This window comes from Muscardinus avellanarius, assembly GCF_963383645.1.
Source record: "Muscardinus avellanarius genome assembly, chromosome: 13".
Taxonomy (NCBI): domain Eukaryota; kingdom Metazoa; phylum Chordata; class Mammalia; order Rodentia; family Gliridae; genus Muscardinus; species Muscardinus avellanarius.
The window spans coordinates 36,497,597-36,516,312 of NC_137799.1; the positions used below are offsets into that span (position 1 = coordinate 36,497,597).

The 18,716-nt window shown below is 52.9% G+C and overlaps 1 protein-coding gene across 1 annotated transcript in view; it reads left to right on the forward strand.

Annotated features, from left to right (window-relative positions):
* Window positions 1–18,716, forward strand: part of TBC1D2 (TBC1 domain family member 2) — a gene marked incomplete at both ends in the record, with an annotated part of 50,038 nt that overhangs the window by 27,434 nt on the left and 3,888 nt on the right. The window contains 5 exons of the mRNA XM_080709167.1: window positions 2,352–2,726; window positions 10,583–10,693; window positions 11,967–12,151; window positions 12,876–13,352; window positions 18,264–18,384. Of these exons, the coding sequence (XP_080565293.1) occupies window positions 2,352–2,726; window positions 10,583–10,693; window positions 11,967–12,151; window positions 12,876–13,352; window positions 18,264–18,384 (1,269 nt within the window). The remainder of the gene's footprint in view (window positions 1–2,351; window positions 2,727–10,582; window positions 10,694–11,966; window positions 12,152–12,875; window positions 13,353–18,263; window positions 18,385–18,716) is intronic.

Genomic DNA, 18,716 nt, shown 5'->3' on the forward strand with positions numbered 1-18,716 from the left:
TACATCCGCAGTCCTGTTTTATTTTTTATTGTTATTAATATTTTTATTTTTACTAAGTTGCCAAGGCCTCCCTAAGTTGCTGAGGCTCCTGACTCAGCCTCCCAAGTATTAGGATTACAGGCATGCACCACCACTCCTGGCTTGACTTTTAAAAATATAAATAAAATACCCACTGGGCTTTCCCAGCCTTCTGCATCCACGGCCCGTTACCACCCAAGTCTTCAGGTCCTCCTGAGGCACCCTCCCTTTGCCCTGGTTCCTTTCTCCCAAGCCTGTCTCTGTGCTGCAGGGGTGGGGGTGGGAGCCGAGCCTCCTGAGGCCACTGGATGTAATGAAATGGTCTTTAGTGTGGACTCTCCCAATGTTGGGGAAAGGCATCAACCGATTCTGACGCCAGTACAAGTCCAAACAGCTGCGTGCAACTCCCTCACCGGGCAGGCACCTGAGGTAATCTTCAGATCTCCCCTGCATCACAAAATGGTCCTCCTGGAGCCACAGGAATGTTATCTCTCACTGCGGAGCCCAGGGAGGCTGGCTTTGCTCTGAACATTCCAGGCATTCTGATTCAGTGTGCATCACCGTCCCCACCCAAGTCCCTGCCTGCCGCACCCAAGGCTTTCCACAGCTTTGAACCTGCTCTTTCACCTCCTGGCCCTGCGTACTTCTGGAGGAGCCCAGCAGGGAAGCTCCCCACTCTCACCTCCCACCTGCTGCTTGACTCTGGCCTATGGCCCTCCTCATTCTCCATGACCCAGTTTAGGCTGCTCTGCCATTCTGTAGAGTACCGGCCTTCCACGCCTCCCCCATGCAGGAGTCCTTGCCCACCCCCAGCTGTGCCCCCGGACACCCTTGTCTCCTCTCTTGCAGTAGGTAGTTCCACTGTGGTTATTTTCTACTCCCACTGCCTATGCAGTCCTTGGAAGTGGGAACTGTGGCTGGTCCCTCTCTGGGCACCTGGCATAGCGCAAGGCTCTGAGTGTGCGCTTGATAAAATTTGGATGTGTGAGTAGCTGGGTGGGTGGAAGAGAAGCAGAGAAGGGATGGTGACTAGTACCGAGGCTTTAGGAGACTCGGGCCAGTGGGAACTTGTCATCAGCTTCCCAGATAGTCATGATTTGTGGCGGTTCTCCTCCAAAATGGAATCGCTCTTAGGAGATAATCCTATCCAGCTGATGCATTTGTTTAACTACTTTGGCATGAGTACAGTGATGTGTTTTGGGGGAAATGTGTTTTCCACATGAGACAAGCATGAGGCAAGGCGATGTGGCCTGAAAGGTCCACCTACCATGCGGGCCTGCTTGCTGGGCTGCCTGGCTTTTGCTATTCTGATCCTGGCCCTGGATGAATTCAGGAGGAGCCCCAGCCCTGAGGAGGTTGGAGCCTTGAAGGCACAGGAGTCAACAGACTTTGAGTTTCTAGTTGTCCCTGCCAAGGATAAATCAAGGTCCTTATTTCTAAATCTTTTTGCCCTTCCATGTACCAGCCTTGCAAGAGTCATTTGGTGAGCTGAGGAGTCTAGACACAGATAGATTGAATGAGGTGTTCTGTGTGTGGCTTTGCATGGGGATTACAATCTATTTCCTTTCTAATGTTGCCTCAGTAAGTGTTTGGATGCTATAATGAGAAGGATTCTGAGGCCTCAACTTAGCATTGCGGGAAGGAGCATTACAATTAACAAGTAATATCTGCCATGGGGGAGGTGAGAGGGAAGAGTGATATTTGTGTGCCACATGGCTGTCACCCCAGGTTTTATTACTAAGCTCAGGCTTTGGAAAATGGGTGATTGGGGATTGAATTTCATGCTGCTCTCCTGGGACTCAGTTTATTCATCCCTGAAATGGACATGTCTAAGTCAGGGTATAGATTCAGCTGCTGTAACAAAAGAAGCCTCAAAGTACTGTGGCCTAAAACAAGTTGGACGTTTCTTTCTCTCCATCTTGCATTGAAGAATTCAGAAAGAGGTAGGTGAGCAGCCCTGAGCCGGAGGACAGCTCTGCCATCCTCAACATGTACTTTCACTTTGTGGCTCTGAAGTGGCTGCTCTCTGCTTGTCGTTTCCCAGCCAGAAGGAAAGGGACCTGGACCAGGGAAGCATGTGTCTAGTGGTTTCACAGGTGACCCAGAAGCTCCCCACATCTCTGCTCAGTTCCCTTTTAGGCAGAATAGTTACTTGGCCACCTCCACCTGTGACTTGCTGGGGATGTAGCTTTTAGCTGGGGAGCCAAATGCCCAGCTGGCACTCTGCTGGACAGAGAAGGAGACAGTTTTGACAGGAGAAGCCCAAGGTTGTTAGGACTGGTGACAGCATGCGCCTGCCTCTGACCCACAGATGCCTCCCTCTCCCCACCTAGGACCTGGTGAAGATCCTGCACAAGGCTCTGGAGGCCGCCCAGCAGGAGAAGAGGGCATCCAGCGCGTACCTGGCTGCAGCTGAGGACAAGGACCGGCTGGAGCTGGTGCGGCACAAAGTGAGGCAGATCTCAGAGCTAGGCCGGCGGGTGGAGGCCCTGGAGCAGGAGCGCGAGCGCCTGGCGCACACGGCCGGCCTGCGGGAGCAGCAGGTGCAGGAGCTACAGCAGCACGTGCAGCTGCTCATGGACAAGAACCAGGCCAAGCAGCAGGTCATCTGCAAGCTCTCCGAGCAGGTCACCCAGGGCCTTGCACAGCCCCCCGACACTGCTGACAGGGACTTCCTGAGCCAGCAGGAGAGGATGGAGCACCTGAAGGTAGGGCTCCCCTCCCTGCCCGAGGTACTGCCCTGGGCTTGGTGGGTGTGCAGGTGGAGCAGTTGCCCCTCCTCGTGGAACACTCCTATGGGTGTTGCTGGGACGGTCACTCTCCACCGCCTTGCTTGTTCACGAGAGGGCCCGATGTCCTTTTCATGATGTCCTGGGCTGCTGAAAAGCAAAGCGTCTCTAGATTATAAAAGTAGAGATGAAAGAGCCCCGGGCCAGCAAGTCTGGGCCCTGGCCTGGACAGTTTCTTTTAGTGCTGTTCCCAGGCCCCGAAGCCTCAAGGTGCCAGGGCCACACTCCGTCAGCGGTCCAGCACAGTACAAGTGACCTGCCCTGGCTGTGGCTTGCTCATGATCCTGGCACTAATGCTGCTCCACCGTGGACTTGGTAGAGTCACTGTGTGCCAGGCACGGTCTCTGCTTTGCTTGGGCCGTCTCTTTGTCCTGGCCCCGGCCCTGCGAGGCAGTCACTTGTAAGCCCTCAGTTTGCAGATGGGACCGCAGAGGTAAGGGAAAGATGCTCACCCAGCGGCCTGATCCACAGCGGGAGCGCTCGACTGGGTTGGAGCTCAGGTCTGCTGACTGGTCTGCCTGCTCTGCTGCCTCTCAGCTCCTCCGCCTCATCTAGCTGCTGCCCCTCCCTTGCTCACCCTGCTTTCCCCTCCACTGCCCCTGTCTCTGTCTCTAGGCTGCCCCAGCCCACAGGGACCAGTTGCAGCACAGGGGTAGGGAGTTCAACTGAGGTGGGATGCCTGCCATAGTCTGTAGCCTCCTCAGAGGGTCATCACAGAAGCTGCCTGAACACTGGGAGGCCTGAGGCCGGGGACAGGTCCTCCTAGCTCCACCGTCCCTAAGGCAGCCATGTAGAACCAGGGTCAGTACACATGTCCATAACGCATGTGTAACCTTGGGAGTGAATGCCCATGCTCCTGAATCAAGAAATCTCTGGGTGAGAGGAGGGAAAGAAGGAAAAGAAGAATCTGGAGGCTCCTGAGAAGCAGTGGCTGTGTTGCACAGCACTCACTGCTGAGCTCTGAGGGGAGAGCCCTGTGCCTGAGTCCCGGCTCTGCTAGTGGCCAGCTGTGTGGCCTCGGGTAAGTTATCACCTCCACAGCAAGTGGCCTGACCATTCTGGCCCCTGCGGTTGTTAAAAGGATAATGGAAGAGAAATTGAACCCCAGATTCCCTTCCCTGTCAGCAGAAACTGAAAAACCACATACCCAACCAACCACAGAATCCTTTATTAGTCTGAAATCAGAGATTCTTTTTGGTTAAGACAAAAAAAAAAAAAAAAAAAAAAAAGCTCTCAGATGCAGATACAGCCAGATTGTTAGAAAGCTGTCATCCTGCTTGCACAGCAAAAATGCTTGCTCCCTGCCTGCCCAGCTCAGGTCTTCTCAGCTCTTTGCCCTGCCTGGGGAAGCCCACTCTTCAGGGCCAGTAGAGCAGCAGGGGGCTCAGGGAAGTGGGTTGCTGCACACCTGCACAGCTGCAGACTGCCCAAGACCAGGAGTTTGAGTGTGTCCTGAAGCCACGCACACCTGTAATCCCAGTGCTTGAGAGGCTGAGACAAGAGGATCATAGATTTGAGGCCAGCCTCAGCAACATCTTTAGGAGTTTAATGTATCAAAGAGCCCGGCTGGAAGGAAACTCTGCATGTGTGATTTTTAGTAATGTGATTCTTATATTTGTAAGTCATCCTCTGAAGCCCGTTGTTGGACTTTATGAGTTGCATGTACCAAGTGTTTCTTAATTTTTAGCTTTAAAAAAAAAAATATGAAGAGCCAGGCATGGTGGCACACACTTGTAACCCTAGCATTTAGGAGGCTGAGACAGGAGGATCATAGTTCAAGGACAGTTTCAGCTACTCAGTGAATCCCTTTGCAACTCAGTGAGACCCTACTTCAAAATAAAGAATTAAAAGCCAGGCGTGGTGGCACACACTTGTAATCCCTGCTCTTGGGAGGCTGATTCAGGATCGCGCAGGTTCGAAGCCAGCCTTAGCTGGCTTAAGAAACCCTGTTTCCAAATAAAATATAAAATAGGTCTGGGAGTGTAGCCCGGAGGTAGAAGGCCCCTGGGTTCCATCCCCAGTACCACCAAAAAAAAAAAAAAAAAAAAAAAAAAAAAGAAAGAAAAGAATTTTAAAAAATAAGGCTAAGGGTATAGCTCAGAGGTAGAACACCCCTGGGTTCCATCCCCAGTACCGAAAAAAAAAATTTTTTTTTAAAAACCATGAAGCTAGGTGCAGTGGCATACACCTGTAATCCTAGTGACTGGGGAGATTGAGGCAGGAAGGCTAGCCTGGGAAACTTAGCAATACCCTGTGTCAAAATTAAAAATTAAAAAATAATGACTTGGGGATGCATCTCAGTGATAGAACACCCCTGGGTTCAACCCCCAATACTGAAAAACAAAGACAGAGAGAATCCATGAACTAGCCATGGTCTTTACCTTTGACCCCAGAGAATTCACATTTCCTACTTAGCCTATGAAGATACCCAGCCTTAGGGGAAATGTCTTCTTGTTTTTGAGACTGCTCTTTTAAGAATGACAGTCTTGCCTATCAGAGCTGGGAAATGCAGACAATAACAGTGCTACCTCCTAAATATTGGAGCTGGAAGGACTTGGAACTCTGGTCTGCCTGTTCCTTTTCTGGCAGGGACAGCTGAGCCACAGAGGGGGAAGGACCGGTCCAGAGCCCTGCGGCATGAGTGGCAGGCCTGCGGTAGGCTCAGGTCTCTGCAGACCAGCAGAGGGCCTTGTCCATGGGTTATATCCCAAAGAGAACCCCCATTCCTTATCCCCAAAGACAGGCAGGCAGCAGGCTCTCTTCCTGGGCCCTTTTCCAGCATGTTTTCCTCCCCTGGTAACTGACATGTGGCTTTTCTCTTCTCTGAGGTCTCTCTTTTTCCTCCCTACAGTTCTGGGCCAAGAGGAACACTCAAGGTAGGGCAACAAGCAGGATGGGAGGGCGCCGCCCAGTCTCCACCCCCAGTCAGTGCCTCCCAGCCTGCACACATGTCTGTGCCTTCCCATCAGCAACTTGTAGGCCTGGCTGGGGAAGACATGGTAACGGGAGGCAGGAGTGAGCCGAGTCTGTGCGCAGACCATGGTGTTTGCTGAGTGCCTGATGTGGGCTGGCTACCACTGTGCTTGGGTCCTGGCCCTCTCCTGTACCGGCTGCAGGAATGACAGGCTCACTGTCTCTGTGCTCCTTTCCTCATCTGTAAAGTGGGAATGATAGTTCTTTAATACTTATCCTACAACACCATGACAAAGATTAAATTCAGCAAAATAGCTGAGCATGGTGGCGCACGCTTGTAATCCCAGTTCTTGGGAGGCTGAGACAGGAGGATCACAGGTCCAAAGCCATCCTCAGCAACTTAGCAAGGCTCTCAACAAGCCACCTAATGGGACCCTGTTTCCAAATAAAAAATAATTAAAAAAAAAATCAGACTGGGGATGTAGCTTGGAGGTAGAATACCTCTGGGTTCAATCCCCAGCACACACACACACACACACACACACACACACACACACACACACACACATCAACAAAATAACAGCCCTGAAGGAAGCAGGGCTGGCACACAGTAGGAACTCCAGGTTCAGTGGATCCTTTCCTCTCAGGCCTGGTGCTTGGTGCTTTTTCCAGGAGATTGGGAAGAATCCATGTTAGCTCCGCAGACTAAGGAAGTAGGCAAGTCCTGGTCACTGTCTTGCGTTTCTCTCGCCCTGCCCTGTGCTGGACATGCCTCTGAACCTTTGCACACACTAACTAACCAAATTCACCCAGCAACCTCCAGAGACTGTTATTGTCCCCATTTCTGAGCACAGACACACAGAAAATTAACAAGTCCAGGTGTGAGTGGTAAAGACAGGTTTACATCCAAGCAGCATGGCCCCAGTGTCTGCCCCCTGGTTACCAGCCAAGTTGGTACCTGAGAAACGTCAGCGTCTTTGTGCTTGTGTTATTATACTGCCTTCCGGGTGGGAGAGGTCCTGCAGGCCTGGGTGCATTAGCCTGGAAGGTGGGGACTAGAGTTTCAGCCTCTGGTGGTTGCCTGTTAAAAGGGAGCTCAGAGAGAGGACAGGCAGGAAGTGGAGCAGCTGGAACACAGCTCCGACTAGCCCTGTGGTCGGGAGCAGGATGTCCTTTTCAGAGCCTCTGCCACAGCATCCGTGCTCCTAGGGTGGCAAGCATTCCTTCCAGGGTGCAGGGAGGCCTCGTTCAGTGAGGCCATGTGCTCAGCACGGTGGGTGCAGAGGGGTGATGCCCGGAGGCCGTCCACCCTCTGCACTCCTATGTCTTCTAAACCTCCTGACACTAAAGTGTCAGACTCATGGGAGTAAGGAGGGGTCCTGGAGAATCCCGATGCTCACAGGTCGGTCCTTGCACTGCAAACATGAGAGTTTCACTGATTTCACAGCCCCTGCCACATAAGGATAAGGAAATGGGGTCACGTAGCAGAAGCAGGCAGGACTGGTCCAGAGAAGCAGTTGGCACTCGCTGGCAGCACTTCTGAGAGCCAGGGAGCCTGGATTTCCATCAGGGTGGAGACATGGGTAGAGAGGAAGAGGAAGATGGGGCTGAGGGTCTGGACCCCAGCGGAAGAGGTCAGAGAGCAAGCCCCACGGGGCAGAGCCTTGCAGCCTGAGCCCAGCACTTAGGCAGCAGAGAGCAGCAGGCGGCTGGATGGGGAGACAAGGAAGTCAGCCAGGGGCGATCACCTCTGCTACTGGAGCCCCAGGACCAAGGCCCACCATCTGGCCATGCATTGGAGTTTCTGGGCCAGGAAGGACCTTGTAGGCCATCTAGGTCAAAGGGGCGATGACCCAGGGAGGGCCAGGGTCACCTGGGGGCCGTGTGCACATGGCCAGTCTCTTAACAGTGAAAGGCCACAGGCCACAATGATGCTGTCCAGGTCCTGGGCACACAGGGCTTTGCCCAGGTCAGCCTGCAGCACCTCCTGCACTCGCCTGAAGCCCTATACAAAGCACAGGATTGCTTCAGCCAGGAAACCCTGGAGTCCTTACAGATGGCTGGGAGCCTGGGCTGTGTGTGTGTTTGTTTGTGTGTGTTACTGGGAATTCAACCCAGGGGCATTCTATGTCCAAGCTACACCTCTGGCCCTATTTTTTTTATATTTATTTATTTTGTGGTACTGAACATGGAACCCAGGGGCATTCTACTTCAGACCTACACCTCCAGCCCTATTTTTCATTCTTTATTTTGAAAGAGTCTCATGGAGTTGCAAAGGGCCTCACTAAGTAGCTGAGGCTGTCCTCGAACTGCTATCCTCCTATCTCAGCCTCCCAAATGCTGGGATTACAAGCATGCACCACCACGCCCAGCTCCTATTTTATTTTTTACTTAGAAACATCAAGTTGCTGAGCTGGCTTGGAACTTGTGATACTCCTGTCTCAGCCTCCAAGTACTGGTATTACAGGCATATGCTACCATGTCCTGCATGCTGTGTATGTGAATAGCTTCTGGAATGGCCTTCCCAGCAGACTAAAGATTGAAAGCCATCGGCTGGAGCTCAGGTCCCTTTGAGCAAAGGAAGATTCTGGGCTCAGAACCGTTCATCATGGTATTACTTATAATTTAAAAAAATCAATGGAAAATATCTAGGGCCCTAATTTAAGAAACAACAACAAAAAAAAGGATTATAATTATGATACAGTAAATTTACACAATGAAATGGCCATCAGTCATTAATACTCACTGCGGCAGGGAGCAGGGCTTCACACCTGTAACCCCAGCTACTCTAGAGGCTGAAGCAGGAGGATCAAAAGTTTGAGTCCAGCCTGAGCAACATAGTGAGATCCTAGGTCTTATAAGAAAAATAAGGGGGCCAGGAATATAGTTCAGTGGTAGAGGGCACCATGCTCAAGGACCTAGTTTTAATCCCTAGGACCAAAAAATAACAATGGGGAAAATTATATAGCAACATAATTCACAAAGTGACACTTTGTTTTTGTTTTGTTTTGTTTTTAAACAAAAAGGTTACAAGCCTGGCGTGGTGGTTTAGGCTTGTAATCCCAGTGCTTAGGAGGCTGAGACAGGAGGATCGCACAGGTTCGAAGCCAGCCTCAGCTACTTAGTGAGGCTCTCAGCAACTTAGTGAGACCCTGTTTCCAAATAAATTATAAAAATAGGTCTGGGAGTGTAGCCCGGAGGTAGAAAAGCCTCTGAGTTTCACCCCCAGTACCACAATAAATAAATAAATAAACAAATAAATAAATAAATATTTTAAAAAGGTTACAAAGTGACACTTCGTAAATTTGTAAAGGGGGGGGATTACAAAGTGATACTTTATAAAAAGATTTCACCATACAATGCTTTAAAAAACAGGACTTGCCTGAAACCCTGTTTCAAAATAAAAATAAAATAATGCTGGGGCATTAAGTCAGAGGTAGAATGCCCCTGTGTTCAGTCCTCAGTACCCTCTCTACATACATGTGATACAGTTCCCCTTTGGTCTCTCTTGGGACCCTCACCCTTGGGATTCAGATATTGTAGTTTAGGAAACCAAAAAGCCACATGAAGCTGGGCGTGGTGACGCACACTTGTAATCCCAGTATTTGGGAGGCTGAGACCAGAGGATCGCGGTTCACGGACAGCCTCAGCTACTTAGTGAGGCCCTCTGCAACTCAGTGAGACCTGGTTTCAAAATGAAGAATAAAAAATAGGGCAGGGGGTGTAGCTCGGAGGTCAAATGCCCCTGGATTCCATCCCAGACCCGAAAAAAAAAAAAAAAAAAAAAAAAAACAGGACTTGCCCTTGTGGTGGCGCACGCTTGTAATCCCAGTACGTGGGAGGCTGAGACAGGAAGATCGCAGTTCACGGGCAGCCTTAGCTACTCAGTGAGGCCCTTTACAACTCAGAGAGACCCTGTTTCTTTCTCTTTTTTTTTTTCCTTATTTTTTTTTCCCAGTAACTGGGGATGGATCCCAGAAGCATTCTACCTCTGAGCTACAGCTCAACCCTAGTTTTTATTCTTTATTTTGAAGCAGAGTCTCACTGAGTTGCAAAGGGCCTTACTAAGTAGCTGAGGCTGGCCATGAACCGTGATCCTCCTGTCTCAGCCTCCCAAATGCTGGGATTACAAGAATGAACCACCACGCTCGGCTGACCCTGTTTCAAAATAAAGGATAAAAATTAGGGCTGGAGGTGTGGCTTGGAGGTAGAATGTCCCCTTAGTTTGAGTAGTCTGCCCTCCTTAGGGCAGGAAGCAGGCCCACTGGTCCAGATGCCCAGCAAACACTGCTGACCAGACAGCTCAGTCCGCCAGGCTACAGGGGCTGGCAGATTGAGGCCTTATAAGAAAAATAAGGCCTGAGATCCTCCAGGTCTCAGCCTCCCGAATGCTGGGATTATAAGCGTGCGCGACCACGCCCGGCTGGCAAGTCCTGTTTTTAAAGCATCTGCAGTAACCTGGGTCCCCAGACACTGCAGAAAAAAACAACAACAGAAACAAAACAGGACTTGGGCACTGTGTTCTCTCTGTACTTGGTATTGTACTGTATAGCACCTCATTTAGCTGCCCAGCAGGGAGCCCTTTTACAGATGGGGAAACTGACTTAGGGACCTGCCGGAGGCCTCCCAGGTTGGGGGTCAAAGACCAGAATTTTGAATTCCAGCCCTAATTCTCTCCCCACCATAGCATGCTGGGAACAAGGCTGTGGGCATTTCTTTCTTTTCTTTCAGACTTCCTTTTCTACCATCATTTCTGGGAAATTCTCCAGAAAGGAGGCTGTGGCAACCGTTCGAGGGTGTGATTCTCGGGACCAGGAAGTAGCAGTGGTGCAATTCCTGAACAGCTCTGCTCTCTTCTCCAGGATGACATGGAAGCTTACCGGACCCAGAACCGCTTCCTCAACTCCGAGATCCACCAGGTCACCAAGATCTGGAGGAAGGTGGCGGAGAAGGAGAAGGCCCTGCTGACCAAGGTGCCACCCCCCGTTGCCCGCTACCGCCCCCTGCTGGCCACCCTCCTCTCCCCACCTGGCTGCTCTCCTTGGGGCCAGCCGCTGTGGCCAAGCGGACTGAGCTGCCTGGCCAGCAGTGTTTGCTGGGCATCTGGACCAGTGGGCCTGCTTCCTGCCCTAAGGAGAGCAGACTACTCAAGATATGTGAACCCAAGATGTACTTGGATTCTTAAGATTTGGGAGGCCCAGGGGCTGGGAACAAGTTGAAGAATGTTCTCTGGAGGAAGTGTCCTCTGAGCTGAGTCCTAAAGGTGAGGTAGTGTTCTACAGGCAGAGGAGAGAAAGGCCTTCCAAGAAAAGAGACTGCACAGTAGAGAGAGGCCTGAGCTAGGGAGCAGGGCTGGGAGGACAAGAGGAGGCCGGGGGAGGAGCGCGAGCTGGGAGGGATTGGAGTGGGTGTTCTGGGAAGACAGCTATGGCTTCTCTGCAGAGTGAGGCTCCCAGAGGGGGCTAGGAGGTAGGCCAGCTGTTTGGAGTCAAGCAGAAATCCCTGAGAAGGGCAGCCTGGCCAGGGGTGAAGCGGAGGTGGGGGCCAGGTGGAGCAGGGAGGATGGCCCCAGAGGCCAAAGGTCAGGATCCGGCAGTGCTTGGAGACGGACTAGGCAGTGCGGCAGAACTTCAGCCTTGGGTCACCCTGGGGAGGCCCAGGGGTCATGGCAGCGTTTGTTTTTGCTGTCCCCATCCCACAGAGGCAGGGCACACGGTCCAGAGAGGTTACCTGGCCTGTCCAGCCCCATCTGGCTTGTACAAACAGAAACACAAGAGTTCAAGGGGGCGGGGTGCACAAGCCTGAGGTAGGGACATGGAGTCAGAGGGACAGAGGCCCCCACATGGTGGCATCAGAGGGCACAGGGCAGGGCCACACGCCTGAACCCGCTGCCCTGGCCCCCACCAGAACCCGGGGCAGAGCCCGTGGCACCCATTTTGCAGATGGAGAAGCTGAGGTGCAGAGGCTAAGTGGCTTGCCGCAGGCTGAGCAGCAAACAGCGGCTGACCCAGGATCGTCCCGTGGGCCGGCAGAGCCCAGGCTGCCCCGCCCTCCTCTGCCCTCCTTTGAAGCCAGCCCCAGCCCGGGCCCTGGCCCTTCTTCTCTTACCTCCCTTACTGTAAACTCAGGGCCCATCCCCTTTGTTCCCATCCCTGGGAACAGGGAGGTTGGGGGAAGGAAGGGGAGCTCGAGGACAGCGCTGCCCCAGGGTGCCCAGGCCGCCTGACCAGCCCCTCTCCCCCACAGTGTGCCTACCTCCAAGCCAGGAACTGCCAGGTGGAGAGCAAGTACCTGGCTGGGCTGCGGAGGCTGCAGGAGGCCGCGGAGGCCGAGGCCGGGCTCGCAGAGCTGCTGCGGGAGCTCATCCAGGAGGCGCTGCAGTGGGAAGCCAGCGAGGCCTCGGCTGACAGCGTGGAGCTGAGCCCCATCAGGTGAGCCCCTCGGCCAGCAGGTGCGGGCAGGCCCGGGGCTATGGCTGCCCCCAAACCCCCCAACATGTGTCCAGACCACCTCTTGACATGTTTGTCAGAGACAGAAGGAAGAGAGAGAAGCGGCTGCCTCCTCCAGCCAAATCCCTGCTGAGCCACAGACAGAAACAGAACGGAAGAGGAGTAGCTGTCCCTGTAGCTCCTGGAAGTGGGTGGCCCGTGGTGGAAGCCTGGGCTTTGGAGCCAGACCTGGCTCTCTTGCTGTGTGACCTTAGACAACTCACTTTGCGTTCCTGAGCCTCATACTTGGCCTCCCCGAGATGTGGGCTGAGACCCCTGCTCTGCAGGACCCTTAGGATTGAATGAGGCAGCACAGCAGGGCACATAGTAGGGGAAAATGTTGAGTAAACAACCGGCCTTCTGGAGTGGCCCCAGCCCTCCCACCTCTGCCGTGCCGGGCGGGCTGGGCACTCGCGTTGCAGGACTGCACGAGGTCAGTGTTGCACAGAATGGACAATCTCCTGGGCAGCGAGTAAGCGCTCCCACGGCTCACAGCGGGCCTCTTGTAAAGGTCTCCAGGAAGCAGGGCCCTCTGTTGAGCTGAGAAGGGGAGCGGGCTGCCTGGCTAGCTCCCAGTGAAGCTGGGCGGGAGCTGGCCAGCATCCCCTCCGGTGCCCTCGTCTGGGGAAGCTCAGCAAGCATTGCTAACGCGAGCTTTTGCTGGCAGCCAGTATGACGATTACGGCTTCCTGACGGTGCCTGACTACGAGGTGGAAGACCTGCAGCTGCTGGCCAAGATCCAGGCGCTGGAGGTGCGCTCCCACCACCTGCTGGCCCTGGAGGCGGTGGAGCGGCCGCTGCGAGAGCGCTGGGCAGCCCTGGGCGAGCTCACGCCCTCCGCGGAGCTGAAGCAGCTGCTGCGGGCAGGCGTGCCCCGCGAACACCGGCCTCGCGTCTGGACCTGGCTGGTCCACCGCCGTGTCCAGCACCTGCACACACCCGGCTGCTACCAGGAGCTGCTGCGCCGAGGCCAGGCGCATGAGCACCCTGCTGCCCGCCAGATCGAGCTGGACCTGAACCGGACCTTCCCCAACAACAAGCTCTTCACCTGCCCCACCTCCAGCTTCCCAGACAAGCTCCGCCGGGTGCTGCTGGCCTTCTCCTGGCAGAACCCCACCATCGGCTACTGCCAGGGCCTTAACAGGTGAGCCGTGGTAGCCAGTGAGGCCTTTGCCTCTCAAAGTACCACTCTGTCTCTTTGGGGTCTTGCAAGAACCTGCGGATGTGAGCCCAGGAGGCCTGGCCACCACTGGATAGGTAGAGGCCAACAGGTGGGAGGACGTGTTCAAGGTAGAGGTGAGCACAGCTCAGGGCCTGCGGTCTTTGTGCCAGGGTGGGGGGTGGTGCTCCTCACGTAGAATCAGTCAGGGTGGCCCACAGGATCGTGAGTGCCCAGCCCGGCTCACATGGCAGAACTGGCCGGGTCAGAGATCCCGTGCACTGTGTGAAACCCACTCAGAGGGCCACAAGGAAAAGGGAGTTTGTGAACTGAAAGAGGAGCTCGAGGAAGCCATGGGGAGAAAGCAGAGCTGAGAGCCACCGCACCGCATATGCCCAGGTTTGCGGTTCATGCAGGTTTCCCTGGAACGCTCTCCCTGGACATGGTACAGCACCACAGCAATACTCTGCAGCCCTATGGCCCTGTCCTCCTCCTCCTCCTCCTCCTCCTCCTCCTCCTCCTCCTCCTCCTCCTCCACCTCCTCCTCCTCCTCTTCCTCCTCCTCCTCCTCTTCCTCCTCCTCCTCCTCCTCCTCCTCCTCCTCCTCCTCCTCCTCCTCCTCCTTCTTCTTCTTCTTCTTCTTCTTCTTCTTCTTCTTCTTCTTCTTCTTTTCTTTCTCTCTCTCTCTCTCTCCCTCCCTCCCTCTCTCTCTCTCTCTCTCTCTCTCTCTCTCTCTCTCCTTGGTAGATATTTTCAGTACTCTTATTTCCAGCCTAAAGTTTAGTGAAATTGAGTATGTACATGTACAATTACTGGGAATTCAAAGTTAAACTCCAAGGATATTGCCCCTCAGTCTGGGCCCCCTTGGATTTGAGAATTGAACCCAGAGGACTCCTACTTCAAGCTATACCCCAGCCCTTTTTATTTTTTTATTTTGAAATAGAGTCTTGCTAAGTTCCTTAGGCTGGCCTCAAACATAAAATCCTCCTGACTCAGCCTCCCCAGTACTGGGATGACGGGCATGTGCCACCATGCCTGGCTGCCTCCTCTCTCAGTGGACCGGTCTCTGCCCACTCATTCTTTGGACATTTAGGGCCTGTCCAGGCTGTCAGAGTGAAGACCTCTGCCCTCGAGTGATGGGCCTCCTGAGAATCCTCCCACCTCACACCTGTGCTCTCCGACCCTCATGTTCAGGTCGTAAACCCCAAAGAAGGGATCTGAATGGCTGGGCCTAGATTACCTTTGGCTTCTAGTCCAATCGGCAGGAGAAAGGAGAGGGATTGGGGCTGAGATACAGCCCTCTAGTTCATAGGGTTGCTCTCTCCAAAACTAGGGGCTCTCGTGGACACCCCAAATATTCCATAGAAACTGTATACTCTTGAATATTTCCCCAAGCAAGTTTTGACTCAATTTAATTTAAACACATATCCTTGGGCAAAATTTACATAAGTCATTCTGCTCTTTTTTTTCCCCAGAAAAGGTGGTATATGACATTTATTTAGTGTAGAATCAACATTCAGAGTGTCCTTACTCAAACTTGAATGACTCTCAAGGGTAGATATTTTCAGTATTATTTCCAGCCTAAATCTGAGTGAAATTGAGCATGTACATGTACAATTACTGGGAATTCAGAGTTAAACTCTGAGGATATTGCCCCTCAGTCTGGGCCCCCTTGGAAAAAAATGCTAGGATTTTATTTGCCTGCTTGTCTGCCTTAGGTGATGTCTGCAGAAATCCCATTCATCCCCTGACAGTCCAGCAAAAGCTGCTGCATGTGTCTTTTGTTTAAGCATGTTAAAATCCAGAAGGGACAAAAGTTGCAAAACCTCTTTAAAAGTAGCTGTGAAGGGGGCTGGGAGCGCTGAGATTCTTAGGAATAATAATTTTTACATTTCGTGGAAAGGTCAGATAGGAAGTAATACTTACTCAGGGTGTTTTACACACCTGACATTTAGTCCTCATGAAACCCCTGTGAAGCAGACATGGGTGCCCCCACTGTCGGGCTGAGGTGAGAAGTCACCTCCCAGCACCTCACAGGCCCAGCCGAGACACCTCCCAGCCTGGACTCAGGCCCCACACCCATCCTCCCTCACACAGTGGGTCCCGATGCCACCTGCACAGGTGTGCCACTGCCCTGAAGTCCTTTTCCCGATCAGACGTGACCAGGAGATGGGCTTAATCACACGTAGACTGTGGCATGCTGGGGTTCAGTGCATGCTGAAGGAGCAGGGAACAGTCCTGTAACAGGAGGCCTTGATCAGCCTTACGGGGAAAGAAGCTTCCCCCTGGATGGAAGGAGGCAGCACAGAAGGCGTACAAGAACATCTGAGGCCAAGAAAGATGGGAGACACCCAGAGGGTATTTTTTTTAATCTCTGTGTATATACTGTTTTTACTTAAATTTGATATTCAAGCACAGATCATTGGTATTCATGCAAATATTTATATCTGTGCTTTAAATAGAAAGTTAAGTGCAACAGAGCCTGTTCTAATGTGTAAAGTGCAGAATATTTGCAGGTCCTTAATCAAGCTGCAGGCCCCTTACCATTTGCCCGAGCTGCCATCTAGTGGCAACCACTAGAACTGAACGTATTGTGTCTCAAGATCTTGCTTCCGAGGCAACAAAGAAAGCCAGCCTGGTGAGGTAACATAGTGGTGATTTAATGCCAACATAGAGCCAGCATTGTAAAGCCATCTCCCTGTAAAAATAAATGGAAGGCTTTAGAAGTAGTCTTTTTTTTTTTCCAGGCACGGAAGCTCATGTCTGTAATCCGGTACTTGGGAGGCTGAGAGAGGTAGGTCACAGGTTCAAGGCCAGCCTCAGCAACTTAGTGAAGTCCTCTTTCAAAATGTAAGAAAATAAATAAATAAATAAAAAGAGCTGGAGGTATAGCTCAGAGATAGAATGCCCCTGGATTCAATCCCCAGGACCACACCAAAAAAAAATTTCTAAGCCAGTGCTGGCAGCCAGCCCCTGGGCTGAGGACACCCACAGCTCCCTGGAACAGGGTGGGGTAAGGCAGAGCAGAGAGAGCACTAGACCAGGTTTGCAGGTGCTGGGATCTCTTCCTGCTCCACCATCACCCTGCTATGTGATCTTGAGCCAGTCACTTTTGCCTCATGGGCCTCAGTTTTCCCACATGTGAGTAGGGAGTTTGTCTTAACCAGCAGGAAGCAGCTGCCTAGAACCTGTCTTGAGGGAACTTCTGAAGTGGCCTCCAGACCCAAGGGAGAGTTCTGTGATCCATTAGTTATGTCTGCTCTGGGCATAAGTGTAGAAAGAATGGTGGTAGACCTAGCACACGTTTGCTGTCCTTGAACTCACTGGCCTCTGAAGAGCCCTCTCTCGGCTGTGAGAGGACAAAGCCTCCTGTTTCCCAAGAGACCTGTGGTAATTCTCTTCTTCCACTCAGCTCAGACTCAGAAGCCTGGATGGGGGGGAAATTCCTTCCCCAAGTGCGGTCAGCCCTGTTTCTAATAGTTGTGAACCTCAGAAGATGGTGGAGGTCACATCCTGTAAGAACCCAGGAAGCATCACTCTCTGGACAATGCAATGGGATCCTTAAATGCCCTGGAAGATACAGTCTGTGGGTCCAGTGCTAAGGCACCTCTCCACAAGAGTGTGCTGAGGAACACTGCTTCCCCTGGGCCTTGGTGGGGGCGATGCACGAAAGGGTTCCAGGGTTTCTGTGCCACTTGGGTGACCCTGGGTTGGTTAAAGGCTGAGTCTCACTGCTGCAGGATGTCCAGGGAGCTTGACTTGGGAAGTGTGCAGCGTAAGCCTCTTAGAGAGGCTGTGCCAGGTCGCATTTCCCTGATGACTCTGGGGGGCTGTGTTCACCTAGCATCTTGGGAGACCAGGGTTCATGGGACACATTTGGAGAAACGTATGCTTGGAAGTCCCTGGGTGCCACCTGGCAGGGATGGTAGGAGAAGTAGAGAAAACAGCTCTTGTCCCAGGAAGACGTCCCTGCTCAGCCCTGTGGGTTTGGCTGACTTGCCCATGATCATGGAGCCCCATGAGAACGTGGCAAGAAGGAGTCCAGTAGGAAAGGGACTGCGTGTCGAGCTCTGGTCTCTGCCAGACGGTGCACAGGACTCCAAGGCTTGTCTTCTCTCACGGCCCTGGGAGGCGGGCTTTGTTATTCTCGCCTTACAGAGCACGAAACTGAGGCTCAAGGAGCTCAGTGAACTTGGCATCATCCCAAAGCTTGTGAACACGGAGGTGAGGACAGTTAACAGTAACAGGGCTCACTGTGTGCCAGGCGCGGGATGGACACCGGATGTGTTAACTCTGTTCCTCCTCACATGGTCTCGTGATAATTCGGAGGAGGCTGAGGCTCAGAGAGGTTAAGAAATTTTCCCAGAGTCAGCCAGGCATGGCGGCGCACACTTGTAATCCCAGCATTTGGGAGGCTGAGACAGGAGGATCGCCATTCACGGCCAGCCTCAGCCACTCAGTGAGGCCCTTTGCAACTCAGTGAAACCCTGTTTCAAAATAAAGAAGAAAAAAAATAGGCTTGGGGTTGTAGCTCAGAGGCAAAATGCCTCTGCGTTCCATCCTCAGTACTGAGGAGAAGAAGGAGGAGGAGACAGAGAAGGAGGAGAAGGGAGAAGAAGAAGAATTCCCACAGTCACCCAGAAAGCAGCAAGACCAGGATTCACAGCCAGGCAACCCAACTCCAGAGCTCCTACTCTGAAATGATCCCCATTGTTCTGGATTCACCCTGCTCATTTGCCCCCAAAGCATATTCTTCCACCCCAGTCCCAGGTTCCAGGAACACCAGCCTTGGGCTGGTGCAGATGGGAAGGCTCCACCTGGGCTCAAGCAGCCATCCAGCTGCCTGGTAGAGCTGCCCCTGCTGTGGGTCACTCCAGCCTCTTTCTTCTGCCACAGGCTGGCAGCCATCGCTCTGCTGGTCCTGGAGGAGGAGGAGAGTGCCTTCTGGTGCCTGGTGGCCATCGTGGAGACCATCCTGCCGGCCGATTATTACAGCAAGACACTCACAGCGTCCCAGGTGAGCCAGGAGAGAAGAGATGTGGTGGCTGTAGGGGGTGGAGCCCCAGTTGCACCTATAAGCCAGTGAACCTCAGAAAAGTTGACAGCCTCCCAGGCCTCTATTTCTCCTTCTATATCATGGGCCAGTAATCCCACTTGGAGACCGCTGGGAGGTTCAGCCGAGCAGATAGATGGCCTGTAGGACTGTTGGGCCCGGTAGAAACAGTCCTGCCCATAGGAGAGACTGCTGCTGGTCCAGGTGCAACATCATGCCATTGGGAATGGTTGACTTCTCAGGAGGGGAGGAAGGGAATCCAGCACCATGTGCTGTTTGTAAGTCAGGAACCTCGG